The following is a 25,689-nucleotide window of genomic DNA, read 5'->3' on the forward strand; positions in this document are numbered from 1 at the left end:
ATGGATAACATTGCAAAGAATGAGAATTCCAGAACACTTAATTGTGTTCGTGCAGAACCTGTACACAGACCAAGAGGCAGTCCTTTGAATAGAACAACGGGATACCGAGTGGTTAAAATCAGTGTATCAGGGTTGTATCCTTTCACCATACTTACTCAATCTGTATGTTGAGTAAATAATCAGAGAAGCTGGATTATATGATGAAGAACGCAGCACCATGATTGGAGGAAGGCTCATTAACAACCTGCAATATGCAGATGACAGAACTTTGCTTGCTGAAAGCTAAGAGGATTTGCAGCACTTATTGATGAAGATCAAAGATTATAGACTTCAGTATGGATTGCACCTCAAGATAAAGAAAAGAAAACTCCTCACAGCTGGACCAATAAGCAACATCATGATAAATGGAGAAAAGATTGAAGTTGTGAAGGATTTCATTTTATCTGAATCCGCCATCAATACCCATGGAAGCAGCAGTCAAGAAATCACATTATGCATTGCATTGGGTAAATCTGCTGCAAAAGATCTCTTTAAAGTGTTAAAAAAAAAAAAAGCAAAGATGTCACTTTAAGGACTAAGGTGTGCCTGACTCAAGCCACAGTGTTTTCCATTGCCTCATATGCATGGGAGAGCTGGACAATGAATCAAGAAGACTGAAGGCAAATTGATGCCTTTGAATTACGGTGCTGGTGATGAATATTGAATATACCATAGACTGCCAGAAGAACGAACAAATCTGTCTTAGAACAAGTACAGCCAGAATGCTCCTTACAAGCAACGATGGCAAGACTTCATCTCATATACTTTGGATATGTTATCAGGAGGAGCCAGTCCCTGGAGAATGACATCATGCTTGGCAAAGCAGATGGTCAGCAAAAAAGAGGAAGACCCTCAATGAGATGGACGGATACAGTGGTTGCCAACAACGAGCTCGATCATAACAATTGTGAGTATGGCACAGGACCAAGCAATATTATATATATATAAGCTCTGTGGTGCTGTGATTAAGACCTTTACTGCTATTCAAAAGGTCAGTAGTTCGAATTCCACTGCTGCTCCTTGGAAACCCTCTGGGGCAGTTCTACTCTGTCCTATAGGGTCAATATGAGTCAGAATCGACTCGATGGTAAAGGGTTTTATATGTGTATATATGTATATATATATATGTATATATATATATATAACTCCGGTGGCATGGTGGTTAAGATCTACAACTGGTAACCAAAATGTCAGCAGTTCAAATCCACCAGGCACTCCTTGGAAACCCTATAGGACAGATTAGAACTGCTCCATAGGGTTTCCAAGGAGCAGCTTCTGAATTTGAACTGCTGACCTTTTGGATAGCAGTCAAGCTCTTAACCACTGCACCACTACACACATACACACATACATACAAATATCTTGAGAAGGACTTTCAGAAATTTCAATAATCAGAGGAAATAAAAGCAATAAAATTTTTTGACTAACATTAAATAAGGACAATGCAGAACTATCATGTTCAATTTTACAAAGCTTAAAATTTATTTATTTCTTAGGTCTCTATGTTAGTTAATGAACTAATATGATTTTTTTTTTAATATTTTTTAAAGAAACATACCCAGATGCTGTCCTCCCGTCGATATTGTTTCCAGTTCCTGCCGCTGTCACTGAACATCAGGAGGTAGCTGGTCACCCAGTTGGAGCTCCCATACCCACCTTGGGTGGCCACTGCAGTGATCTCCATTCTGTGTCCAAGGTCAATCTGCAACCACTGGTATTTGTTCGACACAAGTGGAGACCAGCCACCAGCTCCTTTTATGAAAATGGAAATAGAAGAATTTATTCTGTTTTGTTTTATCCAACACACACCAGAATATTATAGATGCGACTTTCAGTTTCATATGGTAATACTTTAACTTTTGAAATTTATTTATTTTAAGTAATACTGACTTTGATGATTACGTAGGTGACAGGCTCTGGAATCCAGGCTTCTCTAAGATTCAATATCTATTAAAATGTAACATCTATTATATACCACCCCAAATAAGAATATTAGCAAATATTTTCTTTCTTGCATTGTTTTGCCACCCACCTTACAGCTCTGGTAATAAGATCTAAAATTTTAGGTAGAAATTACCATTAATTGAATAGCGTCTTATGTTTCATTCAAACATTATTCTTGACATTTGTGCCCTGTTTTGTAAAGCCTTGTGCACAGTCCTCAGTGGAAAAAAAAAAAATGCCCAATAAATGTTTGCTACTTTGGTGGAGGAAATGTCATTCTGAGTCATGAAGGTACAAACCTGTGTTGACAATGTCATTTCTTGATGGCATCCCACTAACTCTTGTTTGCATTAATAAGGTATGATCCACAAGATGACTAACAACATTGTCTTTAGAACTAGATACTTTTTTCAAAGTATTTTCTTTCTTGGAGTGAATCATTATTCAAAAGCGTATCTTCTACCCCAAAAATCAAAAGTAAAATGTGCATCCTCTGTTTTGATCCAGCATATTAATCACACTGCAATGTTTGTTGGCTTGTTTTTGTTTCTAATTTTGCCTGTAATTTACTCTTGAAGAGCCTGTGTTTTTGGCTTGTAAACTCAATGGAAGAATTCCCATAGTCACCAATACTGTTTACATGGTTTAGGTTGGTATAGAATGTTCTCATATTTTAAGCAAGAGGGCTCATTTGGTAGACATGGGCTCTGGCTAAATTTTGGGACTCTTGGTGTCATTTACCTAGCACAGCTCTCCTGTCCACAAGGGGCCCCTCCTACTCTTGCAACCTGTTATCTACTTGGAGGAAAATTTGTTCTTTAATGATCTGAAACCAAGACCAAACCAAACCCATTGCCATCGAGTTGAATTCCAACTCACAGTGACCCTATAGCACAGAGTAGAACTGCCCCATAGGGTTTCCAAGGCTGTAAATCTCTAGAGAAGCATCTTTATCCCATGGAGTGGCTTGTTGGTTCAAATTGCCAACCTTTCAGTTAGCAGCCAAGCGTTTAACCACTGCGTCACCAGGGCTCCCCTTAATGATCTGAAGCACATCTTAAATTATACACAATTAGCTGTCACAAGTAGCTTAGGGAGTTCTTGAACCTTCAGTGGGAAGTGCTCCCATAATATTATTTTTAAATATGTGCCAACTCTTTCTTCATACTTCATTTATCAGGATGTAATGGAGCACCATCCATCCTCCTCTACTTACTCTACTAAGGTACTACTTAATATTTATTGAGCAAGTGAATACTTTGTGTCAGGCACTGTGTGAAGGCACTGTTATTTAATTCCCAAAGCAACCTACTTAGTAAACAATGAGACAAAGAAAGACACAGGGAGTTCTATCACCTTGCCAAGTCCACACAGTGGGCAAGAGGGACAGGTGTTCCTAGAACACAAGAGTGCCTCTCACACTGTTATGCAACAGACATGGATAAGTAGTTCCCAAAGGAGTAGGAAAACAAAAGGTGCCAATGAGGGTTGGGAGTCCCTGAGTGGTACAAACAACTTCAGCTATTAATAAAAAGGTTGGAGGTTTGAGAGGTTTGAGACCACCCAGAGGCATCTCAGAAGAAAGGTGCCACAATCTATTGTTGTTGTTAGCTGCTGTTGAGTCAGTTCTGACTCACAGAGACTCCATGTACAACAGAACAAAACACCACCCAGTCCTGCAGTATACTCATAATCCTTGCAATGTTTGAGCTCATTTCCAAAAAATCAGCCACTGAAAACCCTATGGAGCACAGTTTCTACTCTGACACACATGAGTTTGCCCTGAACCAGAATTTGCTCAACAGCACCAGATTTTAGCTTAATGGGGATTGAGGAACCTCAGGAAGTAGCCACCAGGCAGTAGGGTCAACACACCTCCTCTGGTTAATAAAGGACCGCGTCTGTGAAAATAGCCCTGGTGGCGCAGTTGTTAAGCACTTGACCGTTAACTAAAAGATCAGCAGTTTGAACCGACCAGCCACTCCAAAGGAGAAAAGACCTGGCATTCTATTCCTGTAAAGATTACAGCCTAGGCAAGAGGCGTCAAATAGCCAAAGCAATTTTGAAGAACAAAGTAGGAGGCCTTACACTTCCTGACTTCAAAACGTATTACACAGCTACAGTAATCAAAACAGCCTGGTACTGGTTTAATGATAGACACATAGTCCAATGGAATGGAAATAAAAATCCAGAAATAATTTCATACATCTATGCAGAATCGATTCGACGGCACTGAATTGGTTTTTGTATGGTCAACTTATTTTCGACAAGGGTGCTAAACCCATTCAACAGGGAAGGGACAGTCTCTTTAATGAACGGTGCTGGCAAAATTGGATTTCCACATTCAGAAAAATGAACAAGATACATACTACATATCATATACAAAAACTAATTCAAAATGGATCAAGAACCTAAATGTTAAATCTAAAACCATAAAGTCCTTGGAAGAAAATGTAGGGCAATGCTATAGGAGCAAATTTTTTTCAGCAATAGATTATCAAACCCAAAAATGAGTGTATAAGCAGTAAAAGACAAAATAGTTATTTGGGACTTCATAAAAATTAAATAGCATGTTCATCAAAAGATTTTATCAAAAAATAAAAAGACAACCTACAGACTGGAAAAAAATTTTTGGTGGGAACAACATATCTGGTAAGAATCTAATATCTAAAATATACATAAAACTTCCACAACTTAACAACAAAAACAGAAATAACCCAATCAAAAAATGGGCAAATGATATGAACAGAAACTTCACCAAAGAGGATACTCAAATGGCCAACAAACACATGGCAGATGCCCAGCATTCTTAGCCATTAGAGAGATGCAAATCAAAACTACAATGAGATACCATTTCACTCCCACTAGGATGGCTAAGATAAAAGGAAAATAACAAATGTTGTCAAGGATGTGGGAAAATTGGAACCCTTAGCCATGGCTGGTGGGAATGCAAAATGGTGCTCATGTTGTGGAAAACAGTGTGTTGGTTCCTCAAAACACTAAGAATAAAAATTTCATATGCTCCAGCATTTCCCTTGCTAGGAATATACCAACAGATATGAAAGCTGCAACACAGACAGATGTACACCAGTGTTCATTGCAACATTATTCACAATAGGCAAAAGAGAAAAAAACCTAAATGCCCATCAACAAATAAATGGATAAACAAAATGTGGTACATACATACAGTGGAACACGACTCAGCAAAAAAGAACAGTAAGGTCCTGATACATGCTACAACATGAATGGAACTTGAGGACATTATGCTGAGTGAAGTCAATCACAAAAGGACAAATATTGTATGTTCTCTCTTATATAAAAAGACAAGAACAGGCAAATGTATAGAGACCAAAGTTTATCAGTGATTACTAGGAGCAGGAGAGAGAAGGATGGGGGAGTTATTACTTATGGAGCGCAGAGTTTCTGTTTATGGTGATGGAAAACTTGCATTGATTAAGGGCAATTGTTGCACAGCTGATTAATGTAATTGATGTCAATAAGTTATACACCTGTAAAAAGCTGATTTGGCAAATTTTCTGTAATATATATTTCTACCAAAAAAAAAAAAAAAACAGCTTCTGAGGCTGCTTACGTACAACCAAAACCTCATGGGATGTGGCTTTTTGGTTTGGAGGTTTAGGGCTATGGTTTCATGGGTTAGCACTTCTATTTTACCTCCTAGTTTGCTGCATAGTGCCTGGCGTCTTAAAAGTTTGCAAATGGCCATGCACAGTACAATTGGTCTCAATTCACCTGAAGGAAGAGAGTAAGAAGGAGAGTCAGAATTTGGAGGAGAAAATGAAATGCGTGGCTAATTGCCTCCGCAAACAAATGCCTGTTTTGCCATGAGACCGGTAGAACTGGATGGTTCCTGGCTACCATTGCTGAATGTTTTGATCAACGATTCTATAGATGAATCCTTATCAAAAGGGGGAGAATGTAAAACAGAATTTAAATTTTTCATGGAATCCTAATTTATGGAGTCATTGAGACTGGATGAGAGCTCCAAAATATATTGCCCTGATATAATCTTTAAACCTTAAACCTTCAGTAAAAATATTCCCTGAAGAAAGATTAATCCAAAGGACTTACAGACCACATTTACCACGGCCTCCACCAGAATGAGTCCAGTACAACTAGATTGTACCCGGCTCCCACCACCAACTGCTCAGATAGAGGTCATAACAGAGGGTCCCAGGCAGAGCTGGAGGAAAATGTAGAACAAAATTCTAACTCACAAAAAAAGACCAGACTTACTGGTCTGACAGAGACTGGAGAAACCCCCAAGAGTATGGCCCCCAGACACCCTTTTAGCTCAGTAATGAAGTTACTCCCGAGGTTCACCCTTCAGCCAAAGATTAGACAGGCCCATAAAACCAAAGAAGACTAAAGGGGCACGCCAATGCAGGGGTGAGGACTAGAAGGCAGGAGGGAACAGGAAAGCTGGTAAAAGGGAACCCAAAGTTGAGAAGGGAGAGTATTGACATGTTGTGGGGTTGTTAACCAATGTCATAAAACAAGAATTATCTATACAGGGTCAATTTGATGACTGCCAACTTGAAAGATTAGATAGGAAGCTCTAGGGGCAGTAAGTTTATGTTAATGGGTAAGGAAATTTTCAGAAGTTGAGAATGGTTGCACAACTTGAAGAATATAATCAATGTCACTGAATTGTACATGTAGAAATTGTTTAATTGATGTATGTCTCCTGTGTATATTTTCAACAATAAAAACGATACATAAGAAAAAATATGATATGACAAGCATTAATGGAATTATAGTTCCACATAGCAATACAGAAGCACAAATAAGAAAAGGAAAAAAAAAAAGATTACAGTCTAGGAAACCCTAAGGGGCAGTTTTACTCTGTCACATAGGCTCATCATGAGTAGGAATCAACTTGATGGCACGCAAAAACAACCACCCACTGTCCTATCTAATCTTAACTATTCTGCTCCCCACCCCACCGCCCAACTCATAGCAACCCTATAAGACAGAATAGAGCTGCCCCATGGAGTTTCCAAGGAGTGCCTGGTGGATTCAAACTGCTGACCTCTTAGTTAGCAGCCGTAGCTCTTAACGACTACACCACGAGGGTTTCCATTCTGCCCCAAGATCTGCCAAAATTTGGAAGGCAAAGTTCTTCTGGGGTCTGCTGTTAAACAAGCATTCTCAGGCCTTTTACAGCTACAACTGCGTATCTCTCTGTGCTGCTATCATTTTTGCAAAGTTGGGACTGGGTGAATGAGGTGCCCCCAGCCAGACATCATTTTAACCTAAAGTTCTACACTTAGACTTTTATCTACATCAGTTTATACGTCTGAGGAAAAGCAGATTATTTTACTTCTTACTCTTTCTTGTTAATTTTAGTGGTCTAAAATCAGGATTGAGGATACATTTTTTAATCTTGGATTTCATAATATTTCTCAGCTATCTGACATTTTTTTATAGGCCAGTATTTAAAAAATGAACACATGAGAGACAGAGGGAGAAAAAAAAAACCAGGCATGACTGTAGTGAGTTAAAACTGGATCAGCAATTCTCATCAGGAGAAGGAGGAATCCCCACTGACCGCTCCCTCTCCCCGGCATCACTCACAGTTACAGCTGCACTAACCAACTTGAAACATTCTCAGCCAATTGACCTTGAACATTTCAATTTCTTACCTGTGGTGAAAAGGTACTACTGGTATGCAAATTAAGCTATATCATTAACGAGGTACACCGATAAAGTAATGGAAATTCAGGTGCTTCTAGGCTTAACCGAGTAATTTCAGCAGGATGAGTCCACCACAGGGAATTCACAGATCCCTGCTGGGTTTTAATGCTGTACAGCTCCGCAGACACACATGGCTCAAGCGTGTGATGGAGTGTTATGTCTGTTCTCATTTTAAGAAAAATGTTCAATAGTAATATGGAAATTGTGAAAAATGTTTACCTTGGCAGACTTTGATAGTACCAGCCTATGATGACAGGTGGGAGTGCTAATGACACGGACTGCAAATGTAACCACAGGTGAGATTAGACTCTACCAGCCTATGGCCATTGCCAAAGCACCTAGCATTCAGGAGACACACTATTGTCATATTTACCTTTTTTTTTTTTTTAATTAATTTTTATTAAGCTTCAAGTGAACATTTACCATTCCAATCAGTCTGTCACATGTAGGTTTACATACATCTTACTCCCTTCTCCCACTTGCTCTCCCCCTATTGAATCAGCCCTTTCAGTCTCTCGTTTCGGGCCAATTTTGCCATCTTCCCTCTCTCTCTATCTTCCCATCCCCCCTCCAGTCAAGAGTTGCCTACACACTCTCCAGTGTCCACCTGATTTACTTAGCTCACTCTTCATCAGCATCTCTCTCCGCCCCACTGACCAGTCATTTTCATGCCTGATGATTTGTCTTCGGGGATGGTTCCTGTCCTGTGCCATTAGAAGTTCTGGGGAGCATTGTCTCTGGGATTCCTCTAGTCGCAGTCAGACCATTGGGTATGGTCTTTTCATGAGAATTTGGGGTCTGTATCCCATTGGTCTCCTGCTCCCTCAGGTGTTGTCTGTTGTGCTCCCTGACAGGGCAGACATCGATTGTGGCCGGGCACCAACTACTTCTTCTGGTCTCAGGATAATGTAGGTCTCTAGTTCATGTGGCCCTTTCTGTCTCTTGGGTTCTTAGTAGTCGTGTGACCTTGGTGTTCTTCCTTTGCCTTTGCTCCAGGTGGGTTGAGACCAATTGATGTATCTTAGATGGCCGCTTGTTGGGATTTAGGACCCCAGGCGCCACAATTCAAAGTGGGATGCAGAATGTTTTCATAATAGAATTATTTTGCCCATTGACTTAGAAGTCCCCTCAAACCAAGTTCTCCAGACCCCAGCCCCTGCTCCGCTGACCTTTGAAGCTTTCATTTTATCCCAGAAACCTCTTTGCTTTTAGTCCAGTCCAATTAGGCTGACCTTCCTTGTATTGAGTGTTGTCTTTCCCTTCACCCAAAGCAGTTCTTATCTACAGATTGATCAATAAAAAGCCCTCTCCCTCCCTCCCTCCCTCCCCCCTTCGTAACCACAAAAGTATGTGTTCTTCTCCGTTTTTTCTATTTCTCAAGATCTTATAATAGTGATCTTATACAATATTTGTCCTTTTGCAACTGACTCATTTCGCTCAGCATAATGCCTTCCAGATTCCTCCACGTTATGAAATGTTTCAGAGATTCGTCACTGTTCTTTATCGATGTGTAGTATTCCATTGTGTGAATATACCACAATTTATTTAACCATTCATCCATTGACGGACATCTTGGTTGCTTCCAGCTTTTTGCTATTGTAAACAGAGCTGCAATAAACATGGGTGTGCATGTATCTGTTTGTGTGAAGGCTCTTGTATCTCTAGGGTATATCCCGAGGAGTGGGACTTCTGGGTTGTATGGTAGTTCTATTTCTAACTGTTTAAGATAACGCCAGATGGATTTCCAAAGTGGCTGTACCATTTTACAATCCCACCAGCAGTGTATGAGAGTTCCAATCTCTCCGCAGCCTCTCCAACATTTATTATTTTGTGTTTTTTGGATTAATGCCAGTCTACTTGGTGTAAGATGGAATCTCATTGTAGTTTTAATTTGCATTTCTCTAATGGCTAATGATCGGGAGCATTTTCTCATGTATCTGTTGGCTGCCTGAATATCTTCTTTAGTGAAATGTGTGTTCATATCCTTTGCCCACTTCTTGATTGGGTTGTTTGTCTTTTTGTGGTTGAGTTTTGACAGAATCATGTAGATTTTAGAGATCAGGCGCTGGTCTGAGATGTCATAGCTGAATATTCTTTCCCAGTCTGTAGGTGGTCTTTTTACTCTTTTGGTGAAGTCTTTAGATGAGCATAGGTGTTTGATTTTTAGGAGCTCCCAGTTATCTGGTTTCTCTTCATCATTTTTGGTAATGTTTTGTATTCTGTTTATGCCCTGTATTAGGGCTCATAGGGTTGATCATATTTTTTCTTCCATGATCTTTATCGTTTTAGTCTTTATGTTTAGGTCTTTGATCCACTTGGAGTTAGTTTTTGTGCATGGTGTGAGGTATGGGTCCTGTTTCATTCTTTTGCAAATGGATATCCAGTTATGCCAGCACCATTTGTTAAAAAGACTATCATTTCCCCACGTAACTGACACTGGTCCTTTGTCAAATATCAGCTGCTCATACGTGGATGGATTTATATCTGGGTTCTCAATTCTGTTCCATTGGTCTCTGTGCCTGTTGTTGTACCAGTACCAGGCTGTTTTGACTACTGTAGCTGTATAATAGGTTCTGAAATCAGGTAGAGTGAGGCCTCCCACTTTCTTCTTCTTTTTCAGTAATGCTTTGCTTATCCGGGGGTTCTTTCCCTTCCATATGAAATTAGTGATTTGTTTCTCTATCCCCTTAAAATATGACATTGGTATTTGGATTGGAAGTGCGTTATATGTATAGATGGCTTTTGGTAGAATAGACATTTTTACTATGTTAAGTCTTCCTATCCATGAGCAAGGTATGTTTTTCCACTTAAGTATGTCCTTTTGAATTTCTTGTAGTAGAGCTTTGTAGTTTTCTTTGTATAGGTCTTTTACATCCTTGGTAAGATTTATTCCTAAGTATCTTATCTTCTTGGGGGCTACTGTGAATGGTATTGATTTGGTTATTTCCTCTTCGGTGTTCTTTTTGTTGATATAGAGGAATCCAGGTGATTTTTGTATGTTTATTTTATAACCTGAGACTCTGCCAAACTCTTCTATTAGTTTCAGTAGTTTTCTGGAGGATTCCTTAGGGTTTTCTGTGTATATAATCATGTCATCTGCAAATACTGATAACTTTACTTCTTCCTTGTCAATCCAGATACCTTTTATTTCTTTGTCTAGCCTAATTGCCCTGGCTAAGACTTCCAACACGATGTTGAATAAGAGCGGTGATAAAGGGCATCCTTGTCTGGTTCCCGTTCTCAAGGGAAATGCTTTCAGGTTCTCTCCATTTAGAGTGATATTGGCTGTTGGCTTTGCATAGATGCCCTTTATTATGTTGAGGAATTTTCCTTCAATTCCTATTTTGGTAAGAGTTTTTATCATAAATGGGTGTTGAACTTTGTCAAATGCCTTTTCTGCATCAATTGATAAGATCATGTGGTTTTTATCTTTTGTTTTATTTATGTGATGGATTACATTAATGGTTTTTCTGATATTAAACCAGCCTTGCATACCTGGTATAAATCCCACTTGATCAGGGTGAATTATTTTTTTGATGTGTTGTTGGATTCTATTGGCTAGAATTTTGTTGAAGATTTTTGCATCTATGTTCATGAGGGATATAGGTCTAAAATTTTCTTTTTTTGTAATGTCTTTACCTGGTTTTGGTATCAGGGAGATGGTAGCTTCATAGAATGAGTTGGGTAGTATTCTTTCTTTTTCTATGCTTTGGAATACCTTCAATAGCAATGGTGTTAAGTCTTCTCTGAAGGTTTGGTAGAACTCTGCAGGGAAGCCGTCTGGGCCAGGACTTTTTTTTGTTGGAAGTTTTTTGATTACCGTTTCAATCTCTTTTTTTGTTATGGGTCTATTTAGTTGTTCTACTTCTGAATGTGTTAGTTTAGGTAGGTAGTATTGTTCCAAGAATTTATCCATTTCTTCTAGGTTTTCAAATTTGTTAGAGTACAATTTTTCGTAGTAATCTGAAATGATTCTTTTAATTTCATTTGGTTCTGTTGTGATGTGGTCCTTCTCGTTTCTTATTCGGGTTGTTTCCTTTCATGTTTTTCTTTAGTCAGTCTAGCCAATGGTTTATCAATTTTGTTAATTTTTTCAAAGAACCAGCTTTTGGCTTTGTTAATTCTTTCAATTGTTTTTCTGTTCTCTAATTCATTTAGTTCAGCTCTAATTTTTATTATTTGTTTTCTTCTGGTGCCTGATGGGTTCTTTTGTTGCTCACTTTCTATTTGTTCAAGTTGTCGGGACAGTTCTCTGCTTTTGGCTCTTTCTTCTTTTTGTATGTGTGCATTTATTGATATAAATTGGCCTCTGAACACTGCTTTTGCTGTGTCCCAGAGGTTTTGATAGGAAGTATTTTCATTCTCGTTGCTTTCTATGAATTTCCTTATTCCCTCCTTGATGTCTTCTATAACCCAGTCTTTTTTCAGGAGGGTGTTGTTCATTTTCCAAGTATTTGATTTCTTTTCCCTAGTTTTTCTGTTATTGATTTCTAGCTTCACTGCCTTGTGGTCTGAGAAGATGCTTTGTAATATTTCGATGTTTTGGATTCTGCAAAGATTTGTTTTATGACCTAATACGTGGTCTATTCTAGAGAATGTTCCATGTGCACTAGAAAAAAAAGTATATTTCGCAGCAGTTGGGTGGAGAGTTCTGTATAAGTCTATGAGGTCAAGTTGGTTGATTGTTGTAAGTAGGTCTTCTGTGTCTCTATTGAGCTTCTTACTGGATGTCCTGTCCTTCTCCGAAAGTGGTGTGTTGAAGTCTCCTACTATAAATGTGGAGGTGTCTATCTCACTTTTCAATTCTGTTAAAATTTGATTTATGTATCTTGCAGCCCTGTCATTGGGTGCATAAATATTTAATATGGTTATGTCTTCCTGATCAATTGTCCCTTTTATCATTATATAGTGTCCTTCTTTATCCTTTGTGGTGGATTTAAGTCTAAAGTCTATTTTGTCAGAAATTAATATTGCTACTCCTCTTCTTTTTTGCTTATTGTTTACTTGATATATTTTTTTCCATCCTTTGAGTTTTAGTTTGTTTGTGTCTCTAAGTCTAAGGTGTGTCTCTTGTAGGCAGCATATAGATGGATCGTGTTTCTTTATCCAGTCCGTGACTCTCTGTCTCTTTATTGGTGCATTTAGTCCATTTACATTCAGCGTAATTATAGATAAATAAGTTTTTAGTGCTGTCATTTTGATGCCTTTTCATGTGTGTTGTTGGCCATTTCATTTTTCCACATGCTTTTTTGTGCTGAGACGTTTTTCTTAGTAGCTTGTGAGATCCTCATTTTCATAATGTTTAACTTTGTGTTTGTTGAGTCGTTACGTTTTTCTTGGCTTTTTTCTTGAGTTATGGAATTGATATTCCTTTTTGTGGTTACCTTATTATTTACCCCTATTTTTCTAAGTAAAAACCTAACTTGTATCCTTCTATATCGCCTTGTATCACTCTCCATCTGGCAGTTCAATGCCTCCTGTATTTAGTCCCTCTTTTTGATTATTGTGATCGTTTATCTATTGATTTCCATGATTTCCTGTTATGTGTATTATTTTGTTTATTTATTTATTTTTTAGAATTAGTCTTAATTTGTTTGTTTTTGTGCTTTCCCTATTTGAGTTGCGTTGATATTAGGGCGTTCTGTTTTGTGACCTTGTATTGTGCTGGTACCTGGTATTATTGGTCATCAGGCCAAACAATCTCCTTTAGCATTTCTTGCAGTCTTGGTTTAGTTTTTGCGAATTCTCTAAACTTGTGTTTATCTGTAAATATCTTATTTTTTCCTTCATATTTCAGAGAGAGTTTTGCTGGATATATGATCCTTTTTTGGCAGTTTTTCTCCTTCAGTGTTCTGTATACGTCGTCCCATTCCCTTCTTGCCTGCATGGTTTCTGCTGAGTAGTCTGAACTTATTCTTATTGATTCTCCCTTGAAGGAAACCTTTCTTTTCTCCCTGGCTGCTTTTAAAATTTTCTGTTTGTCTTTGGTTTTGGCGAGTTTGATGATAACATGTCTTGGTGTTTTTCTTTTGGGATCAATCTTAAATGGGGTTCGATGAGCATCTTGGATAGATATCCTTTCGTCTTTCATGATGTCAGGGAAGTTTTGTGTCAGGAGTTCTTCAACTATTCTCTCTGTGTTTTCTGTTGTCCCTCCCTGTTCTGGGACTCCAATCACTCGCAAGTTATCCTTCTTGATAGAGTCCCACATGATTCTTAGGGTTTCTTCATTTTTTTTAATTCTTTTATCTTATTTTTTTTTCAGCTATGTTGGTGTTGATTCCCTGGTCCTCCAGAAGTCCCAGTCTACATTCTAATTGCTCGAGTCTGCTCCTCTGACTTTCTATTGCGTTGTCAAATTCTGTAATTTTATTGTTAATCTTTTGAATTTCTACATGCTGTCTCTCTATGGATTCTTGCAACTTATTAATTTTTCCACTATGTTCTTGAATAATCTTTTTGAGTTCTTCAACAGTTTTATCAGTGTGTTCCTTGGCTTTTTCTGCATTTATCCTAATTTCATTTGTGATATCTTTAAGCATTCTGGAAACTAGTTTTTTATATTCTGTATCTGATAATTCCAGGATTGTATCTTCATTTGGGAAAGATTTTGATTCTTTTGTTTGGGGGGTTGGAGAAGCTGTCATGGTCTGTTTCTTTATGTGGTTTGATATGGACTGCTGTCTCCGAGCCATCACTGGGAAACTAGATTTTCCAGGTAATCAGCTAAAAAAAATGCAGTCAAATCCCTATCTGAATTCTCCCTCTGGCTCCAGGTATTCCGATGTTAATGGAGCCGCCTGGGGAGGGTGGGGGAGGGATCAGAGAGCTAGGAGTGTAGCACCACAGAATATAGAGCTGATCACTGCGTTCACGCTCCGCCCCCATCCGCCAAAATCCGAGCTGGACGGCTCCCCGGTTGGGACGCTACTCTCCCCACTCCGAGACCAGTCACTTCCTCCTGGGGACTTCTCCCTCCGGTGCGCGGCACCGCTCGTGCGAACTGGGTGGGCGTCACCCACACGACCAGGTGGGCCCGCCCCCTGGATCAATTCAGGGGAATATAATTGGACCCCGTGCTCACGCCCCGCCCGCTTTCGCCAAAATCCCAGCAGGACGGCTCCCCGGCTGGGACGCTGCTCTCCCCGCTCCAAGACCAGTCACTTCCTCCTGGGGACTTCTCCCTCCGGTGCGCCGCGCCACATGCGCGAACTCATATTTACTTTTTTAATGGTGAAAATGATGGTGAACTCACAGGATTATATGATATTACAGCAAATTGTAATCTCTCAACTATTATACAAATAAGATATAATAAAATTTTTATTTATTTACTAAAACTTTCAGCTGCTGATCAAGTGTTATTTGCCCTAATGATGCATTTGTTTGTTGTATTAGCTGCCATCCAATTGGCTGCAACTCATTGCGACCCAAAGTACAACAGAATGAAATGCTACCTGGTCCTGCACCACCTTCATAATCATTGCATGCTCGAGTCCATTGTTGCAGCTACTATGTATGTATTTTGAGTTCCTTCCAAGCAAGGCGCTAATCTTCCAGCACTATACCAAACAATATTCTGTTGTGATCCATAAGGCTTTCATTGGCTAAGCTTTGGAAGTAGATCACCAGGCATTTCTTCCTCATCTGTCTTACTTTGGAAGCTGCACTCAAGCCTGTCCACCATGAGTGACCCTGCTGGTATTTAAAATAGCTTCCAGCATCGTAGCAACACGCAAGCCACCACAGTACAACAAACTAAGAGACAGGTGGTAGATGATCCACTTAGAATGTCAATATTCTACATCGCAAGGAGATAACTACCCCTGAAGCTAAGGACCGTCTTTTTGTAATTCAATCTACTCATGTCCACTGATGCCTACCCCACAAAACAGACAAGAGTTTTGTCCCCCCAGTTCATTTTCTTCCTGGTATCACAGACTTCCTTTCCCTATTCCATCCTTCTTTCTCCTGCCTTGGCCTTTTCTTTGATCCTTGGTTTAATAAAGTATAATTCTATTTAAAAAGAAACATTTCTTGACTCTTCAGACTGCAGCCTGAAAAGTAATACTTAATAATAAAAATCCTCCCAGTTTATGGTCTTTTTTTTCTGACTTTACTTTTTATTTATAATTTATTTTATTTTTGTTGTTGTTGAGAATATGCTGAGCAGAATAAACATCAGTTCCACAATTTCTACATGTACAATTCAGTGACACTGATTACATTCTTCAAGCTGTACAATCATTCCCACTCTCTTTTTCTGAGTTGTTCCTTCCCAAGTAACACAAATTCACTGCCCCTAGAGTTCCTATCTAATATTTTGAGTTGCTGTGGTTAGTTTGATCGCATATAGATAGATAGTAAAAGAATGCAATGCTCAAGGCAGACATTCTTTATCAGTTAATCTAAACTGTTTTTGAGTGCAGCTTCCATGGGTGTTGACTGAGGATCCAAGTAAAATGAAATCCTTGACAATTTCAATCTTTTCTCCATTTATCATGATGTTGCTTATTGATTCAGTTGTATGGATTTTTGTTTTCTTTATGTTGAGGTATAATCCATACTGAAGGCTGTGGTCTTTGATCTTCATCAGTAAGTGCTTCAAGCCCTCTTCACTTTGAGCAAGCAAGGTTGTGTCATCTGCATATTGCAGGTTGTTAAAGACTCTTCCTCAAATCTTGAGTCCCATTCTTCTTCATATTGTCTAGCTTCTAGGATTATTTGCTCATCATACAGACTAAGTAGGGTGAAACTATACAGCCCTGATGCACACCTTTTCTGACTTTAAACCACGCAGTATCCCCTTGTTCTGTTCAAACAACTACCTCTTGGTCTAATTAATTGTATTCTTCATGAGTACAATTAAGTGTTCTGGAACTCCCATTCTTTATAATGTTACCCATAATTTGTTATGATCCACACAGTCAAATGCCTTTGCAGTCAATAAAACACAGGTAAACCTCTTTTTGTATTCTCTGCTTTCAGCCAGGATCCATCCGACATCAGCAATGATATCCCTCATTCCATGTCCTCTTCTGGATCTGGCTTGAATTTCTGGCAGTTCCCTGTCAATGTACTGCTGCAACTGCTTTTGAATAATCTGTTGCTGTGGGGTTTACATTAACTTTACCCAAAGAATTTGGTCTTTTTCCTTAGTTTCTGAGAGAGAGTCTCTAAAAACTTGGAATTTTCCCAGTGATTGAAGTGTCCTTGTTACCTCAAAAGCCTCCAGACCACACCTTAGGGTATATCCTAATGAGGTAGAGGCTGGCCTAGCCAGAAACACCAGCCAACCTGGGGAGGAAGGGCATGATTCAGTCAACCATGCCTACATAATGAGGCCCTCAATAAAAGCTCCATGGGCTTCCTGGTTGGTGAAAGACATCAATGCATGTGGGAGGGTAGCAAGTCGTCCCTTTTTGGGACATGGAAGCTTCACATTGGGAACCTTCCCAGACTTCACTCTGTGCATCTCTTCATTTGTATTCTTTTTTGTTACGTTAAAACTATAAACATAAGTATAATACTTCCCTGAGTTCTGTGAATCATTCTAGCTAACTATTGAACCCAAGGGAATACTGGGAGCCAACAGGTCAGAAGTAAGGGGGGCTGGGAACCCTTAAACATAAGGATGGTATCCTAAAGAGACAGAAGAAACCCCCAATTTGTAGCCAGCTGATCAAAAGTAAAGGAGCCCAAGGAGGCCCCTGAGCTTATGGCTGGCATCTTGAAAGGGTAGTGGGAAAACCCCAAATTTGTAGCTAACAGTCAGAAGTGAGGATGCTGTGGGGACTTCCAAGCTTGTGGCTGGCATCTGAAGTCTTGGGCCTACTGACCAGTCTGGAGAATTGTCTTTTACCTTGTGAGGTCTGACCTAGCTCTGGGTGGTTAGAGTCAGAGGAAGGAGTGCTGCATGGGCAGCTGGTGTCAGAAGAGAAGTAGAACAGAGGGGAAGAGAAATGATAATACACTGCATTGATTTGCTTGATTTTTCCTGTTTGGTGTCAGAAAATAGGGATTCACCTGATTTCCTCTCAGTGGAAATCCTCTTTAATTTCAAATTCCTAAGAAACTTGCTTCCATGATATATTTTGAAGTGGATGGTAAGGAAAGAAAAGCAGACTAAAAATTATCCCATGCTTACTGCGTGCTAAGCACTCTACCAGAAATTTTATGTACCATATTAAGCTTAATTCTTAAAATTATATTGTAAGATATGCTTTAACATCTATTCTTTTTTCAGGTTAAAAAAGAGAGAAAGAGATTTACAAAGACTAAGTAAATTTGCCCAATATCAAACAAATTATTGTGGTGTAGGTGAGAAATTACTTATTTTTAAAACTATTTTAATCTGTGTAAGGACGTCATTTTAAAAATCACCTCTGGATTTTTATAACTAATTATACAGCTATTGTTGCCCCATAGTGGTATATTTTATCCCAAGAATGTACTTAAATAATTTATCAATTTTTTTGATGTTATTTGATTATAAGTAACCTGGCTGGGCTATATTTAAAACCCCTATGTACCGCCTTGTTCTGCTCAGGAAGCCAAATCTTAAAATTTCAGGGAAGTAAAAGGAAAAAAATAATCTTAGTTGGAGCCATAAAGTATAGAAAATAATTACCTTCATCCCCTAATAATATTAAAAATGGCATGACTGCCATTTCTGCTGGCCATCAGTAAAGGCAATGTGTCATCAAGTCGGGCAACTCTGTAAAGGTGGAAAGTACACAGGAGGGGAGAGTCATGTTTCCTTCTCAAGATTTAAAGTGTAGAAGGACACAGATGTTCAAGGACACAAAACACAAGTGAACATAGTCGAATGATGGACCCAGCCACCATAAGAGCATTTATATTTCAAACAAATAATTGGCTTAATTAAAATTGTCATAGGGAAGCTTTCCTCTAGGATAATTACTTTTTTAAAATGTGATTTCATCTAGATTTCCCAAGAGTCTAAGTTTGCTAGGGTCATTTTGATCTTGACATTAAATTACAATAATGTAAGGAAACGGAAAGAACATTGAGCCAATATTTGTTTGGCTCCTTTCAACGGTACACAGTGCGGCCAGAATGGCCATTTAAAGCCTTTTAACAGCTTTGTACTTTTACCAGCGCGTAGTTCTTTTTGCCGGAAGGAGACAAGACTCTGTTGATGCTGTGTATCTCACTGATCTTTTCTCAGCACACTCCTGAATCTCTGTATTGCCTCCTCTGGTCACAGTGATTGTTTCGGGGATGAGCAGATGACCTGAGCCAGGCCAGGGAGGCAATTCCAAGATTTTGTTGGGACTATTGGAGAAGACACCCTCTTTTCTGCTGTGAATGCTGAAAGGATGGGAAAAAATATAAGTTGCAGGGGCTTTCACTGTGGAAAGGCTGTCCAAGTGAAGCCAATGTAAAAGGAGGCAGAGTCGAGAGATGAAGCTAGACAAACTCTGATGACATGGCTGTAGTGCATTTCCTCTGCTTCTCATTTACAGGAGAGATCAGTTGGCCCCATGTACTTGTGCTGAACCTACTCGGGGTCACAGCTTCAACAATATCCCTCTTCCCTGCTTCCTTATTTTTTTTCTCTTTAGAGGGTCATTCCCATCAATGCACAGCTTGCTATTTATTATTTTTTCCATCCTAAAATCTTATAAGAAAATTAAAAAGTTTCTCTTGATCCCACTCTACTATTATTCTTTTACTTCTTTTTTACTGTTGCTGTTGTTAGCTGCCATCAAGTTGGCTCCAACTCATGGCAACCTAATGTATAATGGAATGAAACATTTTCCAGTCTTTCATCATCTTTTTACATTAACACTCTTCAACTATGATGCCCATACTCACTCTTTCCAATTTCTCTCATCTCATTCTCTCTCAGACCAAATCTAATCAGGCTTTTACTCCCCCTACTCAATTTTTTTTTTTTTTACTCAACTGAAACTGCTTCTATCAAGGTCACCAAAGAATTCCATGTTGCTAAATCAAACGGTCAGCTTTCGGTCTTTTTATCAGTTGACATATCAGTGACATTTGATGCTTTTCACCACTCCTTATCCCTTGATATACTTTGTTCACTCGGCTTCCACAAAAGAACATTCTCTTGATTTTCTTTCTAGGTCATTGGTTGCTCCTTTTCAGTCTCCAGTGCTGGTTCTTCCTTTCATCTCAGAGCATCTCTTAAGGTTGGGATGCTCCAGGGTTCAGTCCATTGTCCTGATTCCTTTCTGCCTTCATTCATCCCCTTGATGACCTCACCTAGCCCTCATGAATTTAAATATTACCTATAGGCCAATAAACCCATTGCCATTGAGTCATTTCTGACCCATAGTTACCCTACAGTTATGAGTTGGAATCTACTCGACAGCAACGGGTATTAGTATTAATGGACATATGCCAACATTTCCCTAACTTACTTCTCTGCCCCCTATTCCTTCCTTGATTTCCAGACTTGTATATCAAATTCCCTACTTGCTATAGCTAACATTTCCAAAACTGGACTCCCATTCTTCCTCCAAATCCTAATCTACCCACAGCTTTCTACAGCCCAGTTTATGGTAGTTCCATCCTTACAGCTTCTCATGACAAAAAAAAAAAAAAAACTATGCTTGAGTCCTTCTCTCTGTCATACCATACTGCCATACTACCAACCACCAGAAAATGTTTATGTTACTGTACTGTCATGAATCTATTTCTCTATCTTTAGTGCTAATCCTTTGGTTCAAGCCACATTACACTAGCCTGGATTCTTGCAAAGGCATTCTAACAAGTCTACCAGATTCTACCTTTCCCACTGAGATTCTATTTGCAGCACAATAGGCTTTTTAAAGGCTGTTCCTTTGAAAATATCACTCCTGTGCCAAAATACTGCAGTAACTCTAGATTTCACCAAAAGTGAAAGACAAATGCCCTATATGATCTATACAAGGTCCTATGTGATCTGTCCCCCTTATGCCACCCCCCATCTCTGACCCCTTCTCCCCTTCTTACCAGCTCACTCACATGACACTCACCAGCTCACCCTCATGACAACAGCCTCCTTGCTGTTTTGAGCAAGCACCTGTCCTTCTTCCATTTCAGGTGCTTTATTCCTTCTACCTGGAATGCTCTCCTCAGAGGTAGGCTGCAATAACTTCTTTACCTCCTTCCAGTCTTTGCCCAAATCTTCTCACAGAGGTTTATATCTCCTGACCTCCCCTGTTTAAAACTCCTTCTACCTAGCAATCCTGCTCCCATTTGAACTATGTTTTCATTTTTTGACAGGAGTTACCACCTTTTAACATGGTGTATGATTTTCTTATTTATCACATTTATGGTTTATTCTCTGTGTTGCCTCCCTATAATACAAGCTCCATGAGGCCAGGGATGTTTGCTTGTTTTGCTCACAGATAGATTTCATGTATCTAGCACACTGCCTGGCACATAACCCGTTGCAGTCGAGTCAATTTGGACCCATGGTAACCCTACAGGGCAGAGTAGAACTGCCCCATAGGGTTTCCAAGGAACATATGGTGGATTCGAACTGCCGACCTTTTGGTTAGCTGCCATAGCACTTAACCACTGTGCCACCAGGCCCCCTGCCTGGCACATAGTAGGTGCTTAATAAATACTGCATAAATGAATGAACTAAATCTTTGGTCATACGGGTATGTTAAGACTGTCTAAAATCATGCACCTAACTAGTGGCAAAGCTGGAAATGGAGTCAAACTAAATAAAAGCACTGGGCACTTCTCTTTGCAGCATAGCATTGAAGGGGTTCTCAAATAGAAAGCATAGGCACTCTACTAAGACGCATACACATACAGGTTGTTGTTTTTATGTGCCTTTGAGTCATTTCCGACTCATCGCTGCCTCACATGACAAGAGTAGAACTGCCCCATAGGACTTCCTAGGCTGTAATGTTTACAGAAGCAGATTGCTAGGTCTTTCTCCCACAAAGCCGCTGAGTGGATGGACTCAAACTGCCAACCTCTCATTTAACAATTGTTGTACCACAAGGGCTCCTTCACGAGCATATTGACCACCAATTGCCTGACAGTTACATAATTTAGTCACTTGTAAACAGTTCCTAGATGCATTCATTGCTTTGTTCTGGGAGTTTTTGATACAATGAAAGAGGGATTTTTTTCACCTTATCTCCCCAGCAAGGTTCTAAATTAATAATACGTCACTAAAGTCTCTTCAGTGGTAGTTTTTTGCTGTCAATCAATTTTCCGTCACAGCGAATTGGCAGACTATCAGTTCTACTTCTAGCATGGCTAGACCAAACATTTCCTACGTCTTCAATAATTCAGTGTACTGAAAAGTAAATATTTACATCTTTCTCTGCTCAGGCACTTGAGTTTGTAAATATGATTTGCAAATTCTGTGGCAACCAAATTTCTTTTGCAAAGCTAGAATATAAAGTTACAAAAAAAACAATTGTGTGCTTTATTTTTTATTTATTTTAATTTTTTTTTTTTTTTGACCACAGCAAGTTTTATTTCATTCAAATTAGTAGAGTTTGGGGAAAACTATTTTTAGCAAATGATGTCTAGCAATTCAGACAATAATCAGGACCTTCCTGTATTTTGTGTTCTAAACCCATTACAATATATATATATTTTAGTTTCAATTTAGATCTGTTACAGTGAGGCAGGTCATTGCAGTAAGTGGCATCATGTATCAGAGACAGCATACTGGCAATATCCCAGGGGTTTAAAAACCATTTACTTTTTTTTTCTTCTCTACCCTCTTTTTTTTTTTTTTTATCTTCCTCAGCCAGACCAAGTTGATAAGCTGCCATGAACTAAATATCCTCATAATATCACTCTGTCTGGGTCAACAAACTGAAGTCACTCCCTTGTACCGAACAAACATCATTTCCATATAATGGCTGGGAAAGCTACCATAACCAGGGCATAATAATACATCAAAAAAGTATACTGTGCAAAACCAGTCTCTGGGGATTTGATTGATTCAATCATTTTAATATTTTCCCAATTTGCAACAGTGCTAACACATATTCATATAACATCATGTTCTCTATGAATGAGAGATGCTTACCTCTAGATTTAGGTATTTGTTAAATTCAGGCTTGCATAAAACAAAATCAAAATTTAAACTTGTTGCTGCCGAGTCGATTCTTACTCATAGCGACCCTATAGGACAGAGTAGAACTGCCCCATAGAGTTTCCAAAGAACGACTGGTAGATTCGAACCGCTGACCTTTTGGTTAGTGGCCATCGCACTTAGCCACTATGCCCCCAGGGTGGACACACGTGCCTTATTTAATTCTATGATAAATTCCCTTTAAGTATAATTTCACTGTGGAAATTTTTATTTTGCAGGCAATGGAAATAATCAGTAGCCATGCTTGCCATCTCTGAGAGGGCTGAGACAGCAAGTAGAGCGTGGAAGGCAGGCATCGGCCACCTCAGCTTTCCCCTGCACATCCTCCGACCAGCAACTCTCTCCCCTGAGTTAACCAGCGATATGATCTTATCTACCTTTCTTCTTTGAAAATCTCAGCAAAACTTTGATGTGCTGGTGTCCACCCTTTTTTATTAATTTATTGATTTTTAAATTTCTTATAGTAATGCCTCTGGATTTGGGATGCACTTATCTAACTCAAAAAGTATTTTGTCATATGTGACACTGATGCACTCATGTTTGCCTTCTAGAGCAGAATCATTCCACATTCACTGGGCATCGCAAATAATTTTTGGTAAAAAAAAAAAATTGAAAGAGATACACATAAAAATTACTAGTTATTGCCCTTCAGAGATAAATTGTTCTACAGTGGCAGGGTGGAGCGGGACAGAAACAGAACATAGTGTTCGAGGGCAGCAGGTACAACATTCTTCCAGGCCTACATTCCATTCTGCACATGTCTGTGTTACAGACCCTTTTTGCTACACAAGAAAATTGCTTCCTCTAACGTCTGGGCACCCTAGCCAGCTCTCTCTGCCTTCCAGCCTATGAACAAAGGGGAGAAACACAGAAGTGTTATGCTTTTATGAAAAAATACAGAAGAAAAGCATTTCTATTATGAGGTTTATGTCAAAACTGTGACACATTACCATTAATTTTGCCAAGAACTGACACACATTAAAATCTTTTTGACTCATCCTCAATTACTACATGTGTTTTAAATGATTTCTTTACTTCTTTAGGTAAAACAAATGAGTATCATCTTTTTTGGGGGGGGTGGTGGCGTATTAAAACCAAACTCAGTGCCATCGAATCAATTCCAACCCATAGCAACTCTACAGGACAGAGTAGAACTGCCCCATAGGGTTTCCAAGGCTGTAAATCTTTAAAACTTCCTATAGAGTTTTATGTTTTCCAAGGCTGCTCCCTGTGGAGCAGCTAGTGGGTTCAAACTGCCAGCCTTTCACTTAGCAGCCCAGCACTTAACCACTATACCACCAGGGTTCCTTTTTAGGTATTACATAATGCTGATTAATAGTGCAGAGTACAAATAAACCGGTTGCCCTCCAGTCAATTCCAACTCACAGCAAAACCCCATGTGTGTCAGAGTAGAACTGTGCTCCATAGGGTATTCAATGGCTCATATTTTGGAAGTAGATCACCAGGCCTTTCTTCCAAGGTGCCTCTGGGTGGACTCAAACCTCCAACTCTTAGGTTAGCAGCCGAGTTCATTTACTGTTTGCATCACTCAGGGACCTCTAGACTAGAAATAGAGGCAGGTATAACAAACCTCTGTTGAGTGACTAGGCACTTCTCTTTTATGTATTAGTCTGATTTTAACCCATGGTCATAGCTTGTAATTGCATTTGTCATTGCTTCTCCTAAAGTGAGAAATGAATGTCTTCTCAAATTAACCATCATTAATTATTTTGTATTAGAAAGAATAGGCAAATATTTCCCCAGTTTCATCAAGATAAGAAAATCCAGTGCTTTGAGGGAACATGATCAAGTATGTTAGGGTGTGAAAGGTGAGAAAGAGTAAGCAGAAGAGAAAAAACACATCCTTTCATTGTGTTTATCTCCATCTTACTTCTGTTTGTAATACATAACGGAAAGTTCTAAATTGTCCTTTTTGATACAATGAAAGTCTCAAAAAGCAACCTGTTTCTATTCAAACCAATGAGGCCTTTCAGACAATTGTCAGGCCACCTATCATAGTTCATGCTTTCCAGTGCATATTGATCCACCGAGTCATAATAAAGTAGCACTTCCAGCTGGGAGTGAGAGTTAATGCAAACATTTTCTGGATCAGAAAAGACAGACTCAAAAAAAAAAAAAAACCAGGCATGCTTCTGTCTAGCCAATTTCAAATTGCTTCTGGCAATACTACGAATCTCATCCATACCCTGGCCTTTTCACACACACTCTGTTTCCACCGAGGAGAATGTGGTAGCTGAAAAGGAGCCTGCCAGGAGAAGCAGCACAATGCATGTTCACGAGGAGAGCTACGGTAATCACGAAAAGCAAGTACTTTTGTTAACCAAAATGGAGACTCAAAGATCACCAGGGATTATTACATTACCGCTGTTGTTGCTTTTGTTGTATCTTTTCTCTGAGTATTTCTGCAGCCCACAATTTCTTAAGGAGATATTTAAGAACAAAAAAATACTACTACTAAAGGTCATCTTTGCTGTTGTTTGGAATGTACCTTCAGAGTTCAGAATTTTGCTTTTGAATGGAAAAAAAACAGCAATTTCAAATTTTAGGAAATATGAATGTACTATTTCAAACAGAATCAAAATCAGCCACGCTCGTTAGTTAAACATAAATGTCAAGAACTTTATACCTTCATTTAATGGCACCAATGCTTCCTTCAACAGATGCATAACTGAATAGAAGAACATTGTGTTGTATTATTACATATCTTTCATAAAGTTTTTCAAGTCTTTCATTTTTGCAAAATTATACGCAATCCTGGGTAAGAATTTTCCAGCCTTTCATGTGCCCTTATATAAAAACGGGAGGGTAATATGACACTATGGACAAAACATATTTGTGGAACTCCCAGGTGATCTACAAGC

General features: G+C 39.1%; 1 protein-coding gene across 7 annotated transcripts in view; it reads right to left on the minus strand.

The window, feature by feature from the left end:
* Nucleotides 1-25,689, minus strand: part of CNTNAP4 (contactin associated protein family member 4) — a 393,297-nt gene that overhangs the window by 267,399 nt on the left and 100,209 nt on the right. For 5 of the 7 annotated variants that reach the window (XM_010596846.3, XM_023556696.2, XM_023556698.2 and 2 more), the window contains exon 3: nt 1,598-1,791. In XM_010596846.3, the coding sequence (XP_010595148.1) occupies nt 1,598-1,791 (194 nt within the window). Of the gene's footprint in view, nt 1-1,597; nt 1,850-25,689 lie in introns of those variants that run through there. The other 2 variants (XM_023556694.2, XM_064273763.1) reach the window with 2 other exon arrangements.

This window comes from Loxodonta africana, chromosome 21 (genome assembly GCF_030014295.1).
Source record: "Loxodonta africana isolate mLoxAfr1 chromosome 21, mLoxAfr1.hap2, whole genome shotgun sequence".
Lineage (NCBI taxonomy): Eukaryota > Metazoa > Chordata > Mammalia > Proboscidea > Elephantidae > Loxodonta > Loxodonta africana.